At 38.6% G+C, this 27,224-nt stretch overlaps 1 protein-coding gene across 6 annotated transcripts in view; it reads left to right on the top strand.

Annotated features, from left to right (window-relative positions):
- The window catches only part of tulp1a (TUB like protein 1a), a 141,010-nt gene extending 122,688 nt beyond the window's left edge, over window positions 1-18,322 (top strand). For all 6 annotated transcript variants that reach the window (XM_039748752.1, XM_039748756.1, XM_039748753.1 and 3 more), the window contains 11 exons: window positions 1,002-1,103; window positions 1,393-1,515; window positions 5,370-5,483; window positions 5,793-5,927; window positions 9,703-9,800; window positions 12,255-12,422; window positions 12,558-12,670; window positions 15,336-15,444; window positions 15,838-15,936; window positions 17,021-17,192; window positions 18,083-18,322. In XM_039748752.1, coding sequence (XP_039604686.1) covers window positions 1,002-1,103; window positions 1,393-1,515; window positions 5,370-5,483; window positions 5,793-5,927; window positions 9,703-9,800; window positions 12,255-12,422; window positions 12,558-12,670; window positions 15,336-15,444; window positions 15,838-15,936; window positions 17,021-17,192; window positions 18,083-18,216 — 1,367 coding nt within the window. In that variant the 3' untranslated portion in view covers window positions 18,217-18,322. The remainder of the gene's footprint in view (window positions 1-1,001; window positions 1,104-1,392; window positions 1,516-5,369; window positions 5,484-5,792; window positions 5,928-9,702; window positions 9,801-12,254; window positions 12,423-12,557; window positions 12,671-15,335; window positions 15,445-15,837; window positions 15,937-17,020; window positions 17,193-18,082) is intronic.
- The last annotated feature ends 8,902 nt before the right edge of the window (window positions 18,323-27,224 follow it).

Genomic DNA, 27,224 nt, shown 5'->3' with positions numbered 1-27,224 from the left:
TCCTGGATAATTACAGCCTCATAAAGATACGAAATTTTTTGAATGATCAGTTTCCAAGATATCTGCCCTGAACACAGAGACCAATTTATAGTGATAAATGGCCCTGTCTTCTTCAGACAAGTGGCATTATGTTTGTCTCGTTACAGTCTTTAGGCCTATTGATTTTTTTTTCAGTTTGCTTCAGTACTTATCTCCATATCCTTCAAAAACTGTCCAATGACAACTTCCATAGAAATTGATTTATTATGCCAGGAGTTTTGGAAACTGCTCTGTTAAGTCATGGGACCAGGCCTATTGAATTACAAAATTTGGACCATTCACACCAATTCTTTTTTTTTTCCAGTCCCATTTAACCTCTTCCTCCAGTGCAGACTGTTTCTTTTATTGAAACTGGATAAACAGTCAGCACTGAATAACAGTTTTGTTGCCAGGGAGGCCTTGCTATATGGGTCTACATTCATAAAATGTTACTAAATTTATCATGGACAAAACAAAGATAACTCTGTGGTGAACAATAGTGGTTTAAAAAAATGAGATGCCAAAACAGAACTTGAAACGTTAGCAGCAATTGTTTCTCGCGATCTTTGTTAATTATAATTGGCAATCAAGAGTAGGCATTGAACAGATAGGCATGTGTCTGTTTGCTGGCAGTGCTGAACATTGGACCACCAGACAATGATAGCCCAAGTTAGGATTTCTAATAAAAATCAGCAGCCATAGTGGCACTGAGTTTGTAAACTCCTGATTTAACTCCCAGGATCAGGTGAGAGAATTCTACCAGTAAGACTGGGCAAAAACAGAAAGCCTGTGGTCTCCACTGAAGTCTCATCCAGCATACTAAAAGCAGTCTAGCTTTGCAGAACATGGTGACAATATTTCTGAAGAAGCCTACCTGTGTAGTTCCATTTTGTTAATAATTGATATTAATGAAAGCATAAATAAGGAGCTCAATGTCTGTAAACTGTCTTGCCTTTTTAAATTCTTGTACAAACAACACATAGATGTCAAGAAAGTAAAGAAAAAGAAAACTGACAAAGAAAAGGAAGAAACAACAGAGAAGGAACATAAGAAGAAGTTGAAACTGACGTCAAAGAAGAAGAAAGGCAAGTACTGCATGTGAAAGAGAAACCTGCCTTTAGAGTGTGCAGTGGCGTCAGATATATATAACTGGAACAGGTCTGATGAAGAAGACATCATAGCAGTAGGCCATGCACATGTTCTTTGTAAAGATTGTTTTTTTAATCTCATTTGCTAAATACTGTATATGCCCAGGTCTGACATCTGCTATATCTTGTTTAGTGTTGTTAGCACAGTTAACCAGCTTGTTAGTTATATTTACGTATTTCAATATCATTCATTTAATTTTTCTTTTATGAAATTCTTCTCATTCAGATCCTGATGAGGATGAAGAAGAGCATGAAGACAACACCCCAACAAAGAAAACAAAGAAGAAAATAGCCAAAGATGCAAGCGGTACATCGGGAGAAGCCAAAGAAAAAAAGTCAAAGCTAAAAGGTGGCGTATTCCATGCAAAATCCAGAAGGCACAAGATCACCCATACATAGCACAACATAATAATATTCTCTCACCTGTTTAAACTATTAGAATTAGAAAAGCTGTTTGTAAATGTATGTTATCCAGTTATGATATGCGGAGACTTCAATTTTCATAATGTACTGTGGGGTAGTAAAAATACAGAAAAAAATGGAGAGAGTCTACAACAGCTGCTAGATGATGTAAATCTTGCATGCCTAAATGATAGTAGAGGGACCCGATATGATAACCGTAGAAATGTGTATAGTTGTTTGGATGTGATATTTGTGTCTAGTAAGTGGGCTCTGTGGTGTAATTGGAAAATAGATTATGAGGCAACAATGGGAGGTGATCACTTCCTGACAATAATTTAAATAGATCAAATAAGTAAACCCCATAATATGGATAGGATAATAAGGTTTAATTTTAATAAAGCTCACTAAGAAATTTTGTGATGAATTAGCTGAACAATTGACAATTTCAGATAATATCAATGAATTTAATTTTTAGTTAGTTTGTATAATAAATGAATCGACTGTTAAATGTATTCCAATTAACAAATTAAAGCATGTGTGGTCAAAAATGGCAGACTAGTGAGTGTAATAAGATAATTCACAAAAGAAATAGAGCACTCAGAAGGTTAAGAAAAGCTAGTTTAATACATTATAAAGGGCTAGTAGCGAAGAGCAGGAAAACCATTAAATCAACAAAAAAAGAATATTGGAGCAATTATTGTTCAACACTAAACAAAGTCACTCTAATTAAAGAAGTACAGGACAAAATAAAAAGAATGAATGGTAAATACCTATGTAAGAAAGTGAATTGTCTAAAAACTGAATTTGGGTAGATAAATAGGGATTTGAGTAAAGCTGCTGGAGATGAAAATTTAAATGTTCAGTTTAAAGAAGTTAGACATCAATAGACTATGAAATTTAATTGGATTTTGAAGGATTAGTCTGAAACCAATATTTATGTGAAGGACAAGTATACTTTAGTAGAATTAAAATTGGCAATTTCTAAAGGAAAAAAATTACAGCTTCTGGATCAGATAATGTATATATAACAATATATTTCCAAATTTTAATTGAACAAGGTAATTGAACTAGTGTTGATTTGTTTAATATTGTTTGGATAAGAAGCAATTTACCAAAAATCAGTAACATTATCAATACAAAAACCAGAGAAGGATCCAAGTTCTCCTGATTCATATAGACCTATGTAGCACTGCCATCATATTTTAGTAAATCGGGCATTGATTACAGTGGATTGAAGAAAGGCAGAAGTACAACTGATCTTGTTTTAAGACTGAAAACTGAAATAAAGAAGGCCGTAAGTAATAAAGAGACAGTTGTTACAGTATTTTTATATATAGAAAAGGCATATGACACGTTATGGAGAGATGGGTTATTAATTAAAATATACAAGTTAGGATTGAAGGGGAGAATACATTGGTAGACAGGGGACTTTTTATCTGAATGGACCTTTCAAGTTAAGGTAGGCAACGAAACATCAGTCGAAATGCGAGTAGAATATGGCACACCACAAGGTAGTTTTATTAGTCCAATTTAATTTAATGATAAATGATCTACCTAGTATGGTATCAGATGTAAATATCTCTCTATTTGCAGATGATGGGGCTATTTGAAATAGAGGAAGAAACTTTGAATACCTTCTTCGGAAAGTCCAAAGTGCAGCCTAAAATGCTCAATTACAAGCCAATTATTGGGTTTTAAATTTTCAGTAGTAAAAACACTGGCAGTTTGTTTCTCATTAAGAAAAATTAAGAAAAGTAAATCCTTGCATAACATTCCAATAGAATGGAAGAATGAATTTAGACTTTTGGAATGATATTTGAAAATAAATTTAATTGGAAAATACATATTCCAGAGATTATAAGCAATTGTAGCATTATACCTAATCTTATGAGATTTGTGTCTGGACAGTTATGGGGGGCAGATAGACCAGTACTATTTAAAATGTGTACTTCAATGTAGCATTAAACTTAATCTTATGAGATGTGTGTCTGGACAGTTATGGGGGGCAGATAGACCAGTACTATTTAAAATGTGTACTTCCTTGACTAGACCTATATTGGATTATGGAGGTCAAGCATATGCCTCAGTTTTGTTGTCACAATAAGATCATATATAATACAGGGCAGTCAGAATGTGTTTCCAGCTACTCCTACTAACGCACTGCTAGTAGAGATAGGAGAAATGCCATTAAACCTTTAAAGATGTTTTTATGACCTGAATTATCGGGTTTATTTAAAACAAAACAATAATCATCTAATTGCTGAAATTTTGAAATACTGGTGGGAATATCAGTATGGGAAAACAAAGTATGAGTCTTTTAGTACTACAGGTATACTTGGTAACATATAACACAATTTCAGTGTGGCCACCATGGCATTTAGTTAGGCCAGCTATTGAATTTAATTTAACTCAAGAAGTAAAACATACAAATTTAATAATAAGTCAAAAAATATATCATATTTGAATAGTTAGACCATAAGGAGTACATCCAAATATATATATACAGATCAAGAAAAAGAATCAAGTAGAAAAGAATCAAGTAGCATCGGAATTTTAGATGAAACATTAATATCAGAATATCAGATAAATTGTTTTTTTTTTCAGCTGAAATGACAGAAATTTATTTGGCTCTTGATTGGATAATTGAAATAAAATTTCAGAAAGTACCTATTTTAACTGATTCGTTATCCTTGTTTGCTTTAGAGTCTGGGAAATTAACTAACAGAGATAACTTGATACAGAAGTACAATATAAATTGACTGAATTATATTTAATAAGGTGTTAGTATAATTAATATGGGTTCCAGGACATAAAGGGATACTGGGAAATGAAATTACTGATAATTTGGCACAAAGGTTGCTGAATAAAGCTAAAGTAGATTTAGAATTACCCTTAGGAAAAAATGAAATAAAATATGTGTTTAAAAAAAACTAATTTTAAATGAGTGGTAAGTAATATGACAATACAGTAATAAGGGAAACAATTATATCAATTCTAACCAGCAGTTAAGGCCACAATTAAGCTTAATATCCAGTCAAGAAGAGGAGATAATTAATAGACTTGCAAATCGTATGGGGATAAAGAAGCATTACAGCACTTTACATTGTTTTGCAAAAAGTTTAAAAATGAACAGCAAAAGTTAAGACAATTTCAATCAAAAGGGAAAACCATTCAATAATTTTAGTAAAATAATCAAAATGATCATAGAGGATAGATTTTTATTAAGATCATTTACAGTATATTTAAATGACACAGAAAAGATCAAGGTATAGAAAGAGACCCAGGAAAAGAATAGGACAGTTTGTTCAGCAGTTGGTAACAATACATCACAGGAAATGATGTCAGCCTGCCATAAACTGGAAGATGATAAAGACGAAGAAGAAGAAGATGGCATGAAATATTTTAAAAAGTATATAACTGAAATATGTTTGAGGTTATGTTAAATATAGTGATTATAGAAATGTCTATTTTACTTATCAGTGCTGTATAGAATGTAAGGAAAGGTTAAGTTTAAGCAATGTAGATTGTTGTTTGTAAAGGTAAAAGATCAAGGATGAGATATAAACGTGGAAATTGCAGGAGACTGCATCAGATGAGTTTTAGATTAAATGAGATGAGATTGAGACCGATAACCAGGAGCTGTGCGGTTTGTTTCTTTTGCTTGTGGAATGTCCAATTCTTGTTCATGTTATATTGAATAAAAGAAGATGACATCTGTTTTTAACCTGCATTCACCGAGGAGTGTCATTGTAAGCAGCTGGGGTGCCACTCATGGTTTTGTTACTTTACTTTCTCTTATAGATGACACAAATGACACAGAAGCAAAGACAAAGGCACCAAAGGGCAAAAAGAAAGAACCTGCTTCCATGTTTCAGGTCAATGGAAATAAAGCTGATGGGAAAGTGAAAAAAAAAGGTGAGTTTGAAAGAAAAGTGGTACATTCCACTTGAAAGAAGGCTATTGCAGTCACAAGGCAAAAGCCAAGGGAGCAAAGCAAGTGAGAGGGCATCAGAAACAGAAAAAAAAATTGTTTGTCTTTTTATAGGGAAACTGTGATTTGTAGCTTGCTAGATGAACACAGTAAATTGTACATTGTTGTCCCACATTCCTCCTCCTCTCCTAGTCTTCCACTGCTTACAGGCTTCTTGTCAATTGCTTGTATTTGCACTGACTAATGCAAGTTGAAACTGACTCTGAGTTCTCATATATACTCCACAACTTTAGAAGAACCCCAGACCGATGAGGAGGACAGTGAAAGCGAATCCAAAAAGGACAAATCCAAAAAGAAAAGCACAGCCAAATCAGCATCTATGTTCCAGACTGCAGGTGAAAGCAAGGAAAAGAAAGGCAAAAAGAAAGGTTTGTCATCTCACACTGCTATTGTGAAAGTAGGTAGATGATCCATGGTGGGGTGTGGATTAGAATCCAGCTAAACCTGACATTTAAAAGCAAGTGCATGCATCATTATTGAATTCTTATTTTCCTTCTTAATCCTAAAGACATGTGTAATTTGAAATTGAGTTGGCTGATGCCTAGAGCTATCAGAATAAGCTCCACTTCCCTGCAACGCTGAATTGGAATAAATGGACTGAAAATGCCATGTTATGTTACATTATGTTAAAGTTGTTATTTTTCGAGTCAAAGTTATCTTATTATATAAAAGCGGTTGGGATTGTCCTTCCGTCCCGTGAGTGGAAAGCGTAGCGGTATTCCGCTTATCACAGACTTACTACTTGCAGCTTGCGGTACGAAGCGACATGATGTGAGCAGAGTTCTGGTGCTCCCATCGTTCCCTTGCTTTTGTGTGCGCAATGCGCTGGAAAAATAGACAAAATTATGTCTCTGGAAATTATTTATGTTGATGGAGTACAAATGCCTCACCGCATAGTAAATATCAGGGGGGTTCAAAAGGGCGACCTCAATATAGAAAAAAAGTTTAAATTTCATCACAAAAATAACAGAAACTACGAGTATTAAAGTAACACCGCTCAAATGCAATATAACCAAATTAATGAGTTTGTATAAAATATCAAATTGATCTACATATTGAATTGCCTTCAGAAGTGGTCAACTTAAAAGTCAGTCGCCTTAAAAGGCAGGTCAGCCTAGTTTCTTCATAAATATGGTATAAATGCATTTGTCAGGCGAAATTGGAGCTTTACAATGAAGAGTATGGGGCATGGAGGAAAAGCTTAAAAACGTACCAAATACGTTAATTTTTCAAGCCAGGACAGTTGTTGAGTATTGATCTGCACTTTCCAGGTCTCCAGCGCAGGTTTGTGACAACAAAAGGGGTCTAGAAATAATCATTTTATCACATATCCCTGGTACTGTTTTTCTCATGGTAAGGAGTACTAGAATGTTGTACCGTGTTAGCCATTATGGGTGTAGTGAGAAGTCAAGCAAAATGACACCTTTTATTGGCTAACTAAAAAGATTACAATATGCAAGTTTTTGAGGCAACTCAGGCCCCCACATCTTGCCTGAAGAAGGGGCCCGAGTTGCCTTAAAAACTTGCATATTGTAATCTTTTTAGTTAGCCAATAAAAGGTGCCATTTTGCTTGACTTCTCACTACATCTCATGGTAAGGATAATTTTTGTACCTACTTGTGTGAGTTCTCACGTAAATACAGAAGTGAATCAAAATAAAACAAAACCACGTGGCACAACAGGTTTACTGTGACTTGGTCTATCAAGATGAAACCATTCTCCAAGGGAGTTGAAAAGTTATTGCAGAAGATTTAAGTTCTGAGCTATTGAACACAGCTCCTCGTCTTTCATAATACTGGTGTTTTGTTGTTAAAAATAACAGTCTATTTTGCAATGTGTGTGTAATCACAAGACTCAACAACTATATTGGCCTGAAAAATTGACATATTTGGTACATTTTTAAGCTTTTACACCGTGCCACTTAGCCTACAATTTAAAGCGCCAGTATGGGCGAGATATTTAATTTTATCGCAGATTCTTTGCACTGTTTTTCTTGAGATAAAGGTAAGTTTCTTGCACGCCTCTCTGCTCGCGGCAGGCATCTTGAGTGGAGTTATAACATCTTCCACCTTTCCTTCTCTAATCTACAATATATTCTGCTTATTTTCTTATTTTTGCTTCTGCAATTCTATTTCTTCAGCATTAATATTTTGCCATGGCTTAAGCTGTAGGAATAGGCAGATGCACGCTCACATCATTTGGTTATTTTTTTTATAAGCAGTGCCTGCTTTTCACTCTTTATATTCTTTTTTTGTTTGTTTTTTTATTATTAACATTTTATTGAATTTATTAAAATCAAATAACATTCCATACAAGCAAGTCAAATTATACAAAACTAGGTTTGAGTCAAATCAACCCTACCCATTAGAAAGAGAGCCAGGCCAAGACCCTTTATGTTCTGTGTTGTTATTTTATTTTAGATTCAGGTTGAGTGGCAGCATTGTGTTGCAGATAAGAGTTTCATTGTACTTTATACACATAACTATAAATCTGAACTGAACCGATTGTACTATTTTGTATTTTTTATAAAAGCTTTAGAAAGAGCCAAGCCACCTGCATGGCACTTTCAACAGTGTGTTGTGCACACATACAATAAAAAAAAAATTATGATAATGAATGGGGCAGAGTGTGAGAACAGATTGAAGCACTACATACCAATTACCAATTTTTTTTAACGCATGATGAATTGCTCTTGCTGTGGATATAGTAGTAAAAGGACAAAAGACAACATTTTTGAGTGAGTAAATTCACTGAAACTAAATGATAACCAATTTATCTGTAAATACATGAGGAGACCATGCAAACTTAATGCAGACCCTGATGCTGTGAGGAAAGAATAACCTGCATTACCACACTGCCTAAGTTAAAACATCGCTACTAAACATATTGATCTTCAACCTAATGAAACTTATGTGAATTTGTATTGCTAACTTTGTGTGTGTGTGGGTGTAGAACTGGCACTCTGAACAATAATTGTACCCGATGCTCGATGCCCTGTGACCCTGCCCTGGATAAGCGGGTTAGGAAGACAGATGGATGGATTAATGGATGGATGCCTGTAACCTCTGTTCAGTTCAATCACTTGACTTGATTGTATGCTACACACATGCTCAATATACCACTTACTGAAGCACACAGACGCATTATCAGTGCAGTGGCAGCAGGCAATATCTTTGTGAAATAATTAAATAAGCTTCTGCTCAAAGAAAGAATATAAGTAAATATATATATATATATATATATATATATATATATATATATATATATATATATATATATATATGATCAAAAGTGTTGCTTTTTTGGTTGTTATTGTTTAGTGGTTTACGGAACAGGTACAACAAATCACATCTGGTTATCAATATTCAGTGTCAATAACGGCACCTGACAGTGGCTTTCAAAGGTGAATCTACACCTCTGGCCACTGCAGAAGAAGGTGAGCAGTGAAGTGAAGTGCACAGCCAGTCTCCTTTGAAAATGGCTGAATCTCACAACAATGTTTTGCCTTTTCATTTTTCTGAAAACAACATAGATACACTGTTTTGCAATATGTGTGTAATTTCAAGACACAGATCAATTCACAATAACATTTTTGGCTTGAAAAACGGACGTATGTGGTAAAATATGCTTCACTTTAGAATGCATGTTCATGTGGCAAATTATTATATACGACGCTTGTGAAGAAATAACTTTGATTTGAAAAATACCACTTATCCTGTAAGTCCCTAAGGAAGAATCATAAGAAATTTCCAAAAATTATATTATTGTTGGTGTTACTAATATAATGTTGCTAATAATATATTCTGTCTCTTTTTTGGTTTAATAGCTAAGAGAGCACACAAGATTTTCCAAACAGTTTGAAAGTATAGATCAAATTTGGTCTCTTTCAGGATATTAATAGTTCAGGACATTAATAACTTGTCACTGCAGAATACACTTGACTATAAGAGGGTTATTTCAGTCCACTTCGGGGTATGAGTTAACTACCATTACAGAAAATATTCAGGTTGAATATGAACCTGTGTGTCTGTTTCCCAAAAAGCTGCTCCTAATCTTTGTGTCTAGATGGGTGGGTTTCTGTTCACTGTGGGTGTACACGTTCACATCAAATCATTCAATTTCCACTTTTTTTAATCGCAACAGGTTCTGCCAAAGCTGAGGAGGAGAAAAGTGAGGAGGAGAATTCTGAAGCTACCCAGAAAACTGCAAAGAGAAAAGGCAAAGGAAAAAAAGGAAAAAAAGTAACTTGTATTCATATTTCACTGGAAGACATGAGCTTTACCAGACATGAGCTAGGGAATTGCAGTGGAGTTCAGTGTATCTACCCATTGTGATAGAAAGAAAGAAACACTTTATTTGTCCTGGGGGGGAACATTTGACTTTTCACAGAAGCTCTTTAAATAAATAAATACATAAATAGATAGATAGATAAATAAATATATATATACACACACACCATTGTCTGAACACACCAAAATGACTAAAAAGGATGACAATTTAGAAAAGAAAGAAATGAATACTTCTGACCAGTTTGTAAAGGATGTTAGTACCCACATTAAAAGAGCACAGTCTCCTAAGGAAAAAGAGAAGGTCTGCCTTTTGTTATATAGTTCCTCTGTGTTCCGAGACTTGTCCAACTTGACACTGATGTGAACCAATCTATATCCACTCCTTGAAAACTAACCGGATATAGATGCTTTTTTTTTTTTCACAAAATCAGTTCAGTACGCATTCTCAGCACATGATCTTGAAAGGCCTACTGCTTAGATTTCTACTCTTGCTTACCACATGTATGCACACTGCAAACCTGGCAGACTGATACTGTGGGGTTACCCAAATATTCCCATCTGACTGGTAGAAATACAAATGAATGTATGTGTTCCATTGAAGAGCAAAAGATAAAATAAAGATGTATTGAAGTGCTGAGAAAACATTTTCAGTGACACTTTTGCTTCACTAAGACCAGAAGCTAGATGTTCACTTTGGAATTTTGTTTACTCTTGCCAGTAAGCTAAGCATGCTGTTGGCATTCAAATGCTGTGGATCAGCGCTGTTACAAGGTTAGAATGTCTTGTCTCAGTATCTGTAATTATAATTAACCCATCACTTTGCACATACGTACACCACAAAAACATACAGGTACAAGGGATAATTAATGAAGTGAGCTAGCAATAACAATAAAACATGCATATTTCCAACAAACTTCTACTAAGATATAAAACAATTATTAGTTTAATAGATTATCTCATATGTTTGTCTCACCTAAAACTAAAACTCTGCACACCCAAATAGTAGACTTTGTTGTTCTCCAGCCTATAGAATCCATTGGATCTGGGCAACATTCATGTAGGGTTCTACTACCTCCCGCAGAAAGTCACCGTCCTCTGCCTTGCCACCTTTCAACTACTAAAACACCCTGAAGAGCCCAATTGCTACGGGACCTCCTCTTGGTGTAACACAGCACATGAATGATAAGCAGCAGGAAAGTCAGTCTCATTTGCAGCCTTCCCACCAAAGGTTAGATATTTGAGGGGTACAGAGACCATTCAACCACTTTCATACAGAAACATGTGTCTGCGGGAACATACTGTTTTAGTGTGTGTGTCAGAATTTAATATCTGTCCTGACTTTATATCAAACTTGTGACCCCATGACTGTTTTGAAACCCCTTGTGTGTTAAAAGAGACTGCCTTTCCTGGATGGTTGGATGTACCACATGTGATAATTTTTCCTGGCTTACATCACAAATTGAAGGAGATTCATATTCTCTGGTAGGCAGTGTTCAGGGCTCTAAGTGTATTGGAATAAACAATACTGATGTCTTTTGGTTAGTTTTCCTGTACAACAGGGGCCAAAAAACAGAATATATACCCAATGCAGGCCGGGATCAGTTGCATACCTGTATTTAGAGATCATTGTGCTCTATGTCTCAGACCCAACTATTTTACCAAAAAATAGATCTGGTTTTAACAGACTCAAAAAAGGACACTGTAAGCTAACAATATTTCTTTAGATTTCAAATGCATTTCTCAATTAAAATGTTCTAGTCCAGTGGTCCTCAAACTCGGTCCTAAGGAGGCCCTGTGGCTGCAGGTTTATGTTTCAGACAAGTTCTGGTTTTTAATTGAACTCCTAGCCAAATGAAGCAAGCAATCATTTCCCAGTTTTTTATCTTCTAGAGTCAATGTAGAAATAATCAAGCTAAGTTTGGTCATTTTAAATTAGAATGCACCGAGCATTTATGTGTGATATTTATATATGTTGCATGGGAATCCTTTAATGTTGTTTTCTTTCTCCATTATTTACTAAGGAGCATGTTAGTGTGGCTGACACAGTGCCATTTTAGATCTCTGTAGCACCTCCATGTTTCGAATATTTTGTTATCAGCAGCCGTGATAGATGATTAAAAGTGCATAAACGTTAGAGTTATAAACTTTGAGATTATGGATACATCCAAAACAAAGTGTGAATGCATTATACTGTATGGATCATTGGTGGTAGATTTAAGTCGGAATTCTTGATTTGGAGTTTCAATTTCTATGTTGGGTTTTGATGCTACATTTGGACTAATTTTTTGACTAATGCATATCTTTTGATTTCTTCTGAAATTGCCATTGATGTCCGTCTATTTTCTATTTGCTGGCTAATGATAACAGTCAAGAATAAAATATAAGCATATGTTTTTCTCTTAACAGGAAGAACGTCCACCTTCTCCTGTCATTGAAGTGGAGAATCTGGAAGAGTTTGTGCTGCAGCCTGCACCGCAGGGAGTTACCATCAAGTGCCGAGTCACTCGTGATAAGAAAGGCATGGACAGAGGGCTTTATCCTACATACTATCTGCACCTCGACAATGACAAAAAGGTAGTGATCAGAATTTAATATTGAAAGCCTCTGTGTGATCTGAGAATGAGGCTCGCGTTTTGGATACAAAGTGACCCCAAGGGGCTAAGTCAAGAATAAATCATCCATTCAGAATTCCTCTTTTATACTGTCAAGGTATTTCTACTGGCTGGGAGAAAACGGAAAAAGAGTACAACATCCAATTACCTGATTTCAATTGATCCAACTGACTTATCCAGGGATGGGCATAATTTTATTGGCAAGTTAAGGTAAGTCTGTGACCTTGCCATTGTAGATACAGTAAAGGGAAAGAGAGCACAGGACATAAGGAGTGAAATGTTTCACCTTCAGCATTACATTTTTTGTAATGAACAGTAGTCACTAGGACTATGTTTATACATTGTGTGAAAAAAAATAAAAACATTGTATTCAGTTTGCATGAACAGTAGCATACAGAACTACTCAAAGAACCAATGATACAGCATAACATTCTGAAACCTCCTTAATCAAAGGAAAGAAGGTTACCATGCCTCTTGACCACTGACAAATTACATGTTAGTCCAAAGCTGTTGACAGTTTCAGAACAGGGTCAGACATCAGGTTTTAATAACAAGTAAAACAACAGCATCTGCATTATTTGTTGTTTCATTCAGACAAACAAAATCCTGAGTTGGGTCCTGTGGCCCACACAAATCACACAAATTCTCTTCAAGGTAGTGGTGACTATATCTAGCGTCTCAGACGTATACAAGCATTCTCTGTTGGAGACCGTTCAGCAAGATACCACTGAGCAGTTGAACATTATCTGTCCTTTAGGAAAATTTAACCAGATAACCCTGTTCTGAAAGACTGTGCATGGAACAACAGGATATACTCGATGTAACATCACATGATCTTGTCCCATTTACTGTGTACGTAGTAGTACTGAGGACACAACTCATCAGGACAGGGTGCTGACTTGTTGGCATTCCTGCAAGGTAGAAGCCTTGTGCAATTATGCACTTTCCTGTTGGAAACTTCAGAAAGAAGGCAGAAATGATACCGATTTTTGAGTAATAGATGTTAACATCTTCTTTAAATGTTGTTGCATGGTCAAAGTGTCTGAAGGTTTCAGACAGATGCAGAATGGCTTCTTGTGCAACAGAAACCTCGCTCTCTCTCTCTCCTTCTCTTAGCACATGCCCTCTAGTTACAGGTGATGTTGTGTGTCTTGGACTTACAAAGCCTTTTTGCAACTAGCACCAATAGTGAGTCCCAAATGTCAAATTATTATCGCAGCTGTATGCCAAGATATGTCTGTTAGTCTTCATGTGTTTCAGAATTTTTTCACACTATTACAAGTAACATAACATTCTCAGTGCCACTTAGCCAATTCATGGTCACTTACTGCCAAAGCCTATCACAGCAGCATTGAAGAAGGGGCCTGAGTTGCCTCGAAAGCTTGCATATTGTAATCATTTTAGTTAGCCAATAAAAGGTGTCATTTTGCTTGGCTCTTCTCTACATTCATAATGGCTAAAACAGTACAACACCCTAGTACTACAGCAGCATTGTAATTAAGGCAAGAACTAATTCTGGATAGAGTGCCAGTCTGTTTTAGGACCTGTTCACACCCACACAGGGCTACTTTGGTATCAACAATCAAACTAACATATGTGTCTTTGGGAATAGTGGAGGAAAAGTAGAGCAACTAGAAAAAACTTAGACCAACTCTGAGAAAACGTTAAAACTCCACAAAGAGGGACTTGGCATGGGATATAAATCCAGGACACTGGACTTGTGATGATGAAGCACTAACCCAGTGCCACTCTTATAATTCTATTCATTATTTGTTTAATACTGTATATGTACCACTCCTATTCTAATTATTTTTATTAATTGCATCATCAAAAATATAATTTTGCTCTTTTATTTTACATTTTTCTGCATTGTTACATACTAAGAGGATGAACAAATCAACGCAATTAGTTGCTGTTGTTACTATGTTGGGATTATTAATGGGAGATCTTTGCACACATGTAGAGTTAGGACATCACAGTAGCCATTTTATATAAGAGCATCTCGCCCACTCAAATTCCATGCCTAAATTTTGTCTTACATAAGAAATGTGAAATAACTACATGAGAATTTGTATTAAAAAAATAAAGATTTCTTTCCCTCTTGATCAAGAATGCTTAGTTTGAAAATATATCCATAAATGATTTCAAACTATCCCACTCAATTTAAGAATTGTTTAATTGATGGATAGACTGTTAGGTCACAAGCTCATGTGGTTGACCACTCAGTCACACAAAGGCCGATGATTCAGCGTCTGTCAAACTCAAATGCAATTATTAGGTAACTTGTTGTGTTGTAGCAACAGTACATGTGCCCCAAGGTTATCATGACCTGACTCACACAGCTTTTGTCATTGCATGGCAAATCTGATATACAGCTTTCCATTTGTAACTTTCAAAATAATGACCAGAAATGTAATAAATCAGTAATCTGATGCTGTGCCTTTTGCAAGCAATACAACAATTTACACATGTCAGCGTTTAATCTCCTATATTTCATGTTGTCGAAAGTACATTTTTGAATGCTGTAATTTAAAAAAAATATATATATATAGCTGCGTAACTTAACTCAGGGATGATCAACTGTCTTGGATAAATGATTACAAATGCATTGCACAGTCCATGTGCTTTATAAATAGGGTCTTGACTGTTCAATTACAGTGTATCTGAATGATGTCCGTCCAGTCTGTGCAATTCTGCACACCATAGATGAATGCTAAGTGTCAAATACACTTTGTATTGCAACCATTTTTTGTGGTGTGTGACTTTGAATACCTGGTGACTCAGACCTAAAGCCAAGAGGATCTGGAGCTACCTGCTATTTGACAAAATGTAGCAAAACCCTCACTAGAAAAAAATTGCATGGCTTCTTTTTCAGATCAAATTTAATGGGAACAAAGTTCACCGTGTTTGATAATGGAGTGAATCCCGACAGAGCCAACTCAGAGTGGACAAATGTGCGTCAGGAACTAGCAGCTGTTATTTACGTATGTATAAATCAGTCAAGTGAATGGATTTTACATATTCAACAATGCTAAGCCCTTATATTGGTATGGTAGAAATCTGCTTCTCTCTTTCCCGCCATTTCTAAAACCTTTTATTAAGTCTTCTCTTTATAGAAGACCAAATATCTTAGGCTTGCATATCTGATTAACATCTTCAACGCCTTCTTAGAAACCTTTTGCCTAACAAACCCAATTTCTCAAGCTCTATATCTGAGATGTTGCTTTTTTCCCTCACTAGTTTGTCTTGTGGTTCAACCGAGAACTGGTGATTTTAGTCCTTCATCTGCGGACCACAGTCTTACCATCCCACTTATCATAGACATTGGCATTTTGACTGTTTTGTTTAATTTTACTTTTTTTAATGAATTCTTTAAGGAAACAAATGTACTGGGATTCAAAGGGCCACGTAGAATGACAGTGCTTATTCCAGGCATGAACGAAGAAAGTGAACGTGTTCCTGTTCGGCCTAGAAATGTATGTAACTCCTTCTTGACAATTTATGTGGATTCTTTTTGTGTGATTTCAGACAATTTCCATAACGTTCCTCCTGTATCAAGATGTTAAGAATGCTAAACTAAGTAACAAATGAAGGAAAATACTATTTTTGTCAGTTTGATGGGGAAGGGGATTGATAAATATTTTTTGCAAGGATTTAATTTCTCTTCCACCAGACTTGTCCACCATGAAGCAGCTATATTTCACTGAGACTTGAGAGGTATCTGTATAAAAGTGTAATTATTGTTATGCCGTTTAGGAATTTTTATCTGATATGAGTTGTAATATTACAGAGTGCTTTTAATTTTTGAAGATCCAATTTTTTGAAAATTTCCATTATTCTGTATATTATTTTATTCAAGTCATGGTGTATCTCAGCCTAACACCATTACCATGGAGTAGTGCAACCCTACCCACAGAATAGGAGACATAGTGAGCAAGTAAATAAAGGAAGAGAATGGCTTAGTAGCTTCTTCTTCAAGAAAACAACAACTCTGTGAAAATCACTTTGCGTCCATACAGTGTTTGGCTAGAGTTTTCATTCTGACAACAAAATCCTTTTGCCACAGCCAGTTTGTAGACCTGCTAATGGGTTTAATATATATATATAAATGTAATCATTAGGAACCTGCCAAAATTTGTTGTGTGAGACACATTTAACAGGAGCAGGAAGTAGGAAAGACAATGGGACAGTGTCTAATGCTATTTGGTGTCCTGTTTTTAGAGGAATAAATGAAAACTGACATTGTTATTACCTATAAAATGGCTACAGACACTGGAGGAAGATTTACTGTCAGACCATGTCCAATCATTCATTCTGTAACCTGATTATCTTGTTCAGGATCACACAGAGCCATTATGTATCTCTACAGCATTGGGCAAAAGTTTGGAACCAACCCTAGACAGGGTATTATTCAATTTCAGGACCCACTCTCTTACACCAAGCCAGTTTGGAATTGCCAGTTAATGTAAAACATTCATTGTTATGATGGCATATTGTATGGGCCACTCATTTGCTTCAGAACAATAGTCTAAAACTACCTGTCACTATTCCCTACACTAGGATAACGACGGCCTTCTAATTCGATACCAGAACAGAAACATGGACAACATGATTGAGCTGCACAACAAGACTCCTGTATGGAATAATGAGACTCAGTCCTACGTGCTTAACTTTTCAGGCAGAGTGACTCACGCATCAGTCAAGAATTTTCAGATTGTCCATAGCAAAGATGGTAAGTGTCATAAAAACTGTTGATAGGGTCTGTGATCACCATTTTGCACACTAACACTAAGCCGGCTGAAGACAATTTCCATGACCAGAAGTTTACATTTTTCTTTTTTTTATTATTATTATAATATTTTATTGAATTTATTAAAAGCAAGTAACACTCCATAGAAACAAGTCAAACTTACCAAAACTAATTTCAATTCAACCCCCACCCAAGAGAAAGAGAGGAAGGCCAATAGCCAAAGTAAAACTTTTAAGAGTAGAAAAGAGGGAAGAGAATACTTTGCCCCAATATAAAAGCTTTTTCTAAAATGTTATTGATTAGATCCTACCAGGTTTAAAAACAATTTTGAACAGATCCACTAAGTAAGAATTTGAGTTTTTCCAATTTCAAATAATATATAACATCAGTTACCCCCTGACTTGAAAGAGGTGGGCTAGGATTCTTCCAGTTTCGCAAGATAAGTCTACATGCCATAAGTTTACATTTTTCTAATTATAACAAAGGATCTTAACAACTTCAGGTTTTTTAATGTTTCTCAAATTTGTTTCATGCATTCTGAAGCAACTTAAGAATATCTGCTATGCTACAAATTATTTATAAAGCAAAAGAATTTGAACATCTAGAAAATAATACACAGTACCTCAATTGTAACAATTTAAAAAGGATAGAATGAAAGCATTCAGCAAGATGACGAAGAAAGCAGAAATCCTCCCACAAGTACAGTAGTTTGCATTCTCATTCATCTGACTACACTGACTGTCATTACAAGCTAAAAAGTATCAGTGCGTTCCAGATAGAAGAACCTCCAAGTGAAGTGTGAAGCTGCCCTCTGCTGGTAAACACTGGAATACATGACTCACTTTCTGCTTGTGTCTCTCTGTCTGTTGCAGTGGATTACATCGTTATGCAGTTTGGCCGAGTAGCAGAGGACACCTTCACTTTGGACTACAGCTATCCAATGTGTGCTGTGCAAGCCTTCGCTATTGCTCTTTCCAGTTTTGATGGCAAGCTTGCCTGTGAATAAGCATCACAGGAGCCTGAGGTGAGGGAGAATAAAGGACTTTACAGCAAGATGAAGTTATAAAATCATTGTTTCATTCCCGTTCTCTTTTAGTTCTTTATGTTTGTTATATTTCAGTCAATTTAATAAAAATCTTTTTAAACTTATATGATAAAAAACATTTCCATATTGCATACCTTCTACATTCTTTTTGCTTTATCTACTCTATCAGAACTAACAATCATTTGTTTTCAGTCATTAATGCAATCAAGCTGTAGCTTATCGAAAAAAAAAGAAACGCCATTATCTTACTGTGTCCTCATAATGGTGGGGTGTTTATGGTGAAATAGTTAAAATGAGGTAAAATCTTTTTTGGTCAATTATTTATTGGAATATACAAAAAATAAAAGACTCGTATTAATATTTCAACAGAAATGTGTTAGAAGAAAAATAATAAAAGGAACCCCATTTCTACAATGACCACCCACCCCAGAAAAGTGCCAGGAATTCTGCTATAGGGAGTAGCCATGTAAACCCAAAGAAAGCAGAAAAAGGCAGAGATAGAGAGGGCTAGATTCTCTGTACCACAGTGATGCTGTCCCCTACAAGGTGAGTGGCCGATGTCTACTTGTTTTTAGGGTAATTGGATGACCTGTTACTACAGGGCACAGAAAGTTCTAACAAAAAATATTATAAAAAGTGAGTTAGGGAGAAGTGAATAAGGGAGAATAAGGGTCCTTCCATTGGGACACTAAAGTCAAATGGGAAACAATCGTGCTTCATGAGAAGTCTATGTTAAAAAGAAGTAAGAGACAGGGCAAGATGTGCAGTACAGATGGGTCTTAAAGAGAGAGTTAATAATAAAAGACCAGTAGGAGACAACGGAGGTAACTCCCAAAACCTATGGAAAAAAGTGCCAGGAACACAGATGACACAAAGCTTTGAATGCAAGTCCCAAGCCGAAAAGCCTTTGTGGGGTAACATATAAGCAGTGAATACATTTAAACAGTATGTGTTGATGACCGGTGTTTCTAGGGGCCAAAGCATTTCTTAAAGATAGTATATTAAGGCAATGGAGGAGGAGAATGGGAAGGGTTGGATAAACGCTTTACTTAGTATGGTATAAAGAATGGAGACTGACTTTTTGACAAGAATTAAGGAGCTGAACAAAGCATACAAGGGGGGAAGAGGAAAAGGGGGGGGGACAGTGAAACTAAATGTGTCTTTAGGACATGCAAAGAAGAAAAAGGTTGAGGGAATGTAAAATTTGGAGTATAAAGACTGGAATGTTAAGAGCTTACAGTTGTTAAAAATATCACCTAGCAGCCATGTGTTTTGATGTATCCACAAGGGAAATCACAAGCAATTCTGAAGTGCTTATTGAAAAAAATAGGGGTCTAGGTGTAGACCCAAGGTGTCCGTCCACTTGGCACCATGTTCTGAGAATATAAGAAATTAGGCTATCAAGCTTACAAAACCAGAGAGGGAAAAAGTGAATGAGGGGCTAGGTCACACAAGATTAGATTTGACAAGTACCCAAGACTGGGAGTTAGAGGGCAAAGTGAAGCAGCAGTATAATGGATAAAGAGTAAATGTCCAGTGGTAATGCTTCAGGTCCAGAAGTGACATCCCTGCTTCTGTCTTGTTTGAAGCACAGTAGAGGTTTTTAATGATTGGTTTTTTTTTAATTACAAATACAATGGGAAAGTAAAACCCACACTTTGCTCAAAAATTTAAGGGGAATGTGAAAGGAGAGACATAGCACTAACAAAATGAAAGCGGGAAGATTTTTTGTTTGAATAATTTCTAAACACGAGTGGAGTTCCAGGATTAAACAATTCTTATGACCCTTCAAAACACAGTGGTAATTAAATATAGAATTGTTATCAACCTAATCAAAAATCTGAATACTCAGATATTTAAACAAGGTCACTAAAGTATAGATGAGAGGAGAGTGGTCTGTCATCATAGACAGTTCAAGGAATACCAGGGCAGATATGGACACATTATTCTATATTCAGTTCAATATCCTAAAAGAAATAAAAGAGATTTAGAATATGTGGCAGGTCTGATGGGATATCACCAAAGGAAAGTAAAATGTCATCAACAACAGGGAGATCTGGTGAATGGTGCTGTATGCGATTATAGGGGAGTCAACTAAAAAGTAAACAGCGTTCAATGTCCCTGTCTTTTAAATTGTAATGGCAGCACATAACAATGTCATCTGCAATGAGTTCCAGACATTCATCTTGATCTTGTTTGGTTAGGTACCTTATGTATCACCTTTGTGATCTGCCTTAGAACACAAGCACCAGGTGGTAGATGAATGCTAGAAGGTGAAAAGGTGAATTTATTCTCATCCGAAATGTATTTTGCCATGATAAAATAAAATTGGAGGAATTTTCTGCTCAAATGTTATGCACAGTTTATCCATTCTGAATGAGTTTACAATACCAGCAGTCAGTAAAGTTTGCTTCTTAAACAGGCAGCTAAGGTCCTGTCACACTAATACTCAATAAAGTTGTTTAACCCAAGTCTGGGAGTTCAATGGAGCCTCATAGGTTATTCTTTTTGGGGTTTGATGAGAAAATGCATATTAAGGTGACATTTACACCTATGACAACCATCTGTTGTATGCATTTTCTGTGGTGTATTTATTCAGAATATGTTCATTTGTGACTTTTCATTTAAAATGAGAGAATCAAAAATTCTGAAGTTTTTTTCTGAAAAGTAGACAGGGAGATGTTCCATTAAATGTTTTGTTTAGTAATCTACTTTATGGTCAGGATGACTGGCCAGCAGAGGGTGACAACCCAAAAAGTGTGGTTGGGACCTAAAGTTATAAATGTATTTTATATTTCACAGAAAATAATAAAAATTATAAAAAGTTTTAAATAAGAAAGCAGCATGCAATTGTAAAATGACCTAAATAGTTTGTTAGCACACTAGAGTATTTACGAGTGGAATGAATAAAGATTTTATCTTATATAAATATGTCAAACGTTTATTTGTTAAACTAACTTCACAGTGGTTTCCTCCAGTTTAGGGGCAAGCTAGAATTTCTTATATCATTATTTTATAAGTTAGCAGCAACTATTTCTGCATTTCTTTTCAGTATGGATAAAGTACTGGACCTTAAATACCAAGGTTGCTGGTTCAACTACCACCTTTGACTCACTGTATGACCCCAACTGTGTCACTTAACCTCCAACTGTATACAATACCTGGTGTAAAACAAGATGAGGGACAAGATAAAGATTTGGGGGCTCTCCATGACTATCCCATTTAAAAACTAAAAGGAAAGTGATCAAACTGGTTGAATCCAAAGTTGGTAAGGTGGGCCAACAGGGTCCATCAATTCTAAGGGTTGCTTCTACCGAGGAGTAATGTCTCATACAGAAATGTGTTCTCAGCTGAACTCTGACTTCTAGGATCATCTGCTGCAATGTGGTGGCAAGAGAAGAAGAGGCAGGCATCACAGAGGAATCAACGTCACTACTCTACTGACTTTTCCTGGTCAAGTCTATGGGTAGAAATGAAAGGAGTCAGTAGTTGTGCCCCCTCTCAAGTGAAAGCATGCATAACAGTCTCGGCAGAACCCTGAAAATATTCCCTAGTAGCACATGTCTGACACGGTAAATACAGTCATTGTGATCTGTCCATGTCGTGTATATTTCTTTGAAAAAAGGTGTCAACCAAATATCTAGTTCAATATAAGTTTATTGTAAAGTGTACTTAGCACAATGAAACTGTTAGTTTCTTACCTCCACAAAACAGTGACAGTGATAATATATTTTAGAAACTGCTATTTGTTATTGGTAATTTTGCAAGTTAGCCTCCTTAGCAAATATCACAATTTCAATCTAAGGAGAAATACGCACTTCATGAACATAATAGTAGATAGTGACAGATGCAAGCACATCAAGGTTACAGGAGATATAGATTTAGATTAGTAACTGAAGTCCTCAGGTCTCCATTTGACATTTAGACAATTTTCAGAAAGACTGTCATAAACCATTGCAGAATGGACCTGCATGAAGCTTTACAAATTCTTCCTCATAGTTTTATTAAGGAATGATTTATCTATGGAAGCTGATCAGAATGCAAGAAGTGAACTTTCAGCCTGCAGCACAGACACAAATGGCCATCAATGAGATCCCTAGTAACTGACCAGAGTACTAGGGAGCCTCAAGAGGATGTTCTTCAAGGCAGATACCCATTATGTGACCTGATGGGAATGCTGATGGAAGCTACAGCTCCATGTATACTGTTGTCCTCAGTGTTTGGGCCAGTGACCAGTTGGAAGTGTGTGTAGCTTCCAGGGAGGCTCAACCATGTCTGCAAAACTGATAGGAGGATGCAGAAGGTTGTCGGAGGAAACTACTGGTAGTACAGAATTGGACTTCAGTGACTTGCCTTTTAAAAACACTCATTCCCTTAAGCACATGGCCACCACATTGCATTTTGGCATAATGGAGTTTAATGTACACAAGGTGAGATTATGGTTGTTATGGGGAGAAAAAGGTCTTTAGCAGAAAGGAATAAACATTAATTTTCACTATCTATCTATCTATCTATCTATCTATCTATCTATCTATCTATCTATCTATCTATCTATCTATCTATCTATCTATAATAGGAGTTTTTCATAGGGGTTTTCAGAAACGGAACCTATAACTGAACAAGAGGTATGACAATAGGATTAAGAAATACATCATCAGGTAGGGAGGTTTGTGTTTTCTATTGAATAAAATGCTGTTATGTATTTTAATACATTTTTGTTTTTCATGATGCCATGGATTGTTTCATGTTAGCCATACCATAGTCATTTCATGGTTAAAATAAAATAAGTGTATTTATTGAACAGGACAAGAAGGGAGCTTATAAGAACGTCACAGGACCTTATCATTGCATCAGCTTCTGGTTTCCCCCTTTATCTCTTGTTTTAAAGGGGACTAAAAATGGTTGGTTGTGTCATTCCTGCTGTGGATCTTACTGGGCATGTCTTGTGTCGCTGTTCTAATTTGTCTCTGTTGAGCATGGCCAGTATTTATGAGTTTCAGGTCCCCACCTGAGAACAAAGGGCAACAATCTTTGGGGTATCAAGAACTTACCACCCTCTTGTCTGGGATTTCTCTGTGCTCCCAGTCTGGGCATCATGATTACCACAATCTAGGGTTTTTTAAAGGTGCATAACATGGTTCTATACTCCTCCTTGAACCGTCACCTTATCGTGGTGGAGGGGTTTGCGTGTCCCAATGATCCTAGGAGCTATGTTGTCCGGGGCTTTATGCCCCTGGTAGGGCCACCCAAGGCAAACTGGTCCTAGGTGAGGGATGAGACAAAGAGCGGTTCAATAAACCTCCAATGAAAATAAAACTTGGACGACGTTTTCCCTTGCCCGGACGCTGGTCACCGGGGCCCCTCTTTGGAGCCAGGCCTGGAGGTGGGGCTCGATGGCGAGCGCCTGGTGGCGGGCCTGCACCCATGGGCTCGGCCGGGCACAGCCCAAGAGGTAGCGTGGGTCCTCCTCCCCATGGGCTCACCACCTATGGGAGGGGTCAAGGAGGTTGGGTGCAGTGTGAGTTGGGTGGTGGCCGAAGGCGGGACCTTGGCGGTCTGATCCTCGGCTACAGAAACTGGCTCTTGGGACGTGGAATGTCACCTCTCTGAAGGGAAGGAGCCTGAGCTAGTGCGCGAGGTCGAGAGGTTCCGGCTAGATATAGTCGGACTCACCTCGACGCACAGCTTGGACTCTGGAACCAATCTCCTTGAGAGGGGCTGGACTCTCTACCACTCTGGAGTTGCCCCGTGAGAGGCCGAGCAGGTGTGGGCATACTTATTGCCCCCACTGGAGCCTGTGCATTGGGGTTTACCCCGTGGACGAGGGTGGCCTCCCTCCCCTTCGGGTGGGGAAGGGTCCTGACTGTTGTTTGTGCGTATCGCCCGAACAGCAGTTTGGAGTATCCACCCTTTTGGAGTCTCTGGAGGGGTTGCTAGAGGGCATACCTTCTGGGATTCCCTCGTTTTGCTGGGAGACTTCAATGCTCACGGGCAATGACAGTGAGACCTGGAAGGGCGTGATTGGGAGGAATGGCCCCCCGATCTGAACCCGAGCGGTGTTTTGTTATTGGACTTCTGTGCTCGCCACGGATTGTCCATAACGAACACCATGTTCAAGCATAAGGGTGTTCATATGTGCACTTGGCACCAGGACACCCTAGGCCTCAGGTCGATGATCGACTTTGTGGTCGTGTCGTCGGACTTGCGGCCATATGTCTTGGACACTCGGGTGAAGAGAGGGGCGGAGCTGTCAACTGATCACCACCTGGTGGTGAGTTGGCTTCGATGGTGGGGGAAGATGCCGGTCAGACCTGGTAGGCCCAAACGTGTTGTGAGGGTCTGCTGGGAACGGCTGGCAGAGTCCCCTGTCAGAAGTAGCTTCAACTCCCACCTCCGCAGAACTTCAACCACGCCCCGAGGGAGGTGGGGACATTGAGTCCAATGGGCCATGTTCCGTGCCTCTATTGTTGAGGCGGCTGACCGGAGCTGTGGCCGCAAGGTGGTCGGTGCCTGTCGTGGCGGCAATCCCCAACCCGTTGGTGGACACCGGCGTGAGGGATGCCGTCAAGCTGAAGAAGGAGTCCTATAGGACTTTTTGTCCTGTGGGTCTCTGGAGGCAGCTGATAGGTACCGCAGGCCAAGCGAACGCGGCTTCGTTGTTGCTGAGGCAAAACTTCGGGCATGGGAGGAGTTTGGAGAGGCCATGGAGAGCGACTTTGGACGGCTTCGAGGAGATTCTGGTCCACCGTCCGCGTCTCAGGAGGGGAAGCAGTGCAGTGTCAACACCGTATATGGTGGGGATGGTGCGCTGCTGACCTCGACTTCGACGTTATGGGTCGGTGGGAGGAGTACTTCAAGACCTCCTCAATCCCACTAACATGCCTTCCAATGAGGAAGCAGAGCCTGGGGACTCTGAGGTGGGCTCTCCCATCTCTGGGACTGAAGTCACCGAGGTGGTCAAAAACTCCTTGGTGGCAGGGCCCCGGGTGGATGAGATACCCGGAGTTCCTTAAGGCTCTGGATGTTGTAGGACTGTCTTGGTTGACACGCCTCTGCAACATCGCATGGACATCGGGACAGTGCCTCTGGATTGGCAGACCGGGGTGGTGGTCCCCTCTTTAAAAGGGGACGGAGGGTGTGTTCCAACTATAGAGGGATCACACTCCTCAGCCTCCCTGGAAAAGTCTATTCGGGGTTCTGGAGAGGAGGGTCCGTCGGATAGTGAACCTCGGATTCAGGAGGAACAGTGTGGTTTTAGTCCTGGTCGCGAACAGTGGACCAGCTCTTCACCCTTAGCAGAGTCCTGGAGGGTGCATGGGAGTTTGCCCGACCGGTCTACATGTGTTTTGTGGACTTGGAAAAGGCATTCGACCGTGTCCCTCGGGAATCCTGTGGGGGTGCTCGGGAGTATGGGGTACGGACCCCTGATAAGAGCTGTTCGGTCTCTGTACAACCGGTGTCAGAGCTTGGTCCGCATTGCCGGCAGTAAGTCGAGCCCGTTTCCAGTGAGAGTTGGACTCCGCCAGGGCTGCCCTTTGTCACCGATTCTGTTCATAACTTTTATGGACAGAATTTCTAGGCGCAGCCAGGGTGTTGAAGGGGTCGGTTTGGTGGACTCAGGATTGGGTCACTGCTTTTGCAGATGATGTTGTCCTGTTTGCTTCATCAGGCCGTGATCTTCAGCTCTCTCTGGATCGGTTCGCAGCTGAGTGTGAAGCGGCTGGGATGAGAATCAGCACCTCCAAATCCGAGCATGGTCCTCAGCGGAAAAGGGTGGAGTGCCCTCTCAGGGTTGGAGGAGAGATCCTGCCCCAAGTGGAGGAGTTCAAGTATCTGGGGTCTTGTTCACGAGTGAGGGAAGAATGGAGCGTGAGATCGACAGGCGGATCGGTGCGGCATCCGCAGTGATGCGGGCTCTGCATCGGTCTGTCGTGGTGAAAAAGGAGCTGAGCCGTAAGGCAAAGCTCTCAATTTACCAGTCGATCTACGCTCCTACCCTCACCTATGGTCATGAGCTATGGGTAGTGACCGAAAGAACGAGATCGCGAATACAAGCGGCTGAAATGAGTTTCCTCCGCAGGGTGTCTGGGCTTTCCCTTAAAGATAGGGTGAGAAGCTCAGTCATCCGGGAGGGGCTCAGAGTAGAGCCGCTGCTCCTCCGCATCGAGAGGAGTCAGATGAGGTGGCTCGGGCATCTGATCAGGATGCCTCCTGGACGCCTCCCTGGTGAGGTGTTCGGGCACGCCCAACCGGGAGGAGGCCCGGGGAAGACCCAGGACACGCTGGAGGGACTATGTCTCCCGGCTGGCCTGGGAACGCCTTTGGGATTCTCCCGAAGAGCTGGAAGAAGTGGCCGGGGAGAGGGAAGTCTGGGCCTCTCTGCTTAAGCTGCTGCCCCCGCGACCCGACCTCGGATAAGCGGAAGAGGATGGATGGATGGATGGATGGATGAACATGGTTCTATACTAACTTTGGCCTTTTGATGTCATTTTGAAACACTTAAATATTTTAATGCATGTGCTGACATTTTGTGGTTAGAAAAGATTGATGTTTTTAGCAACAACCCACAATTACTACTGTGTGACAATTGTAAGTTGCGACACTTGACATCTTCACCAGGACATTATAAAGTTAAGCCTCTAAGACTTCCTGACATACAAGATTTTGGATATTGTGGAGAATCTTTTGCAGTGTTGGTTAGTGGTGTTGGGTTATTTCAACAGAGATTTTTGGGTTACATATTAGATTCTGACATTTCGATTTTTCAGTTTGTGGCAATGACCTAAGCTTTTTTTAACAAAGATTTTTCTCATTTCATTTCTTGGTCCATTTTTTTTTTACCATTTTTTCAGCATTGGCAGAACAGTGAGGAGTTGGATTGATCTGTGGCAATGACTATGTCTCTAGTTATGGGCTAAGACTGATAGTGCCATCCCCAGAAGTGATCTTCAGATTTTGAGTTAACCAGA

The sequence above is a fragment of the Polypterus senegalus genome, chromosome 3, assembly GCF_016835505.1.
Source record: "Polypterus senegalus isolate Bchr_013 chromosome 3, ASM1683550v1, whole genome shotgun sequence".
NCBI classification, from domain to species: domain Eukaryota; kingdom Metazoa; phylum Chordata; class Cladistia; order Polypteriformes; family Polypteridae; genus Polypterus; species Polypterus senegalus.
This window is presented reverse-complemented; position numbering and strand designations above follow the sequence as displayed.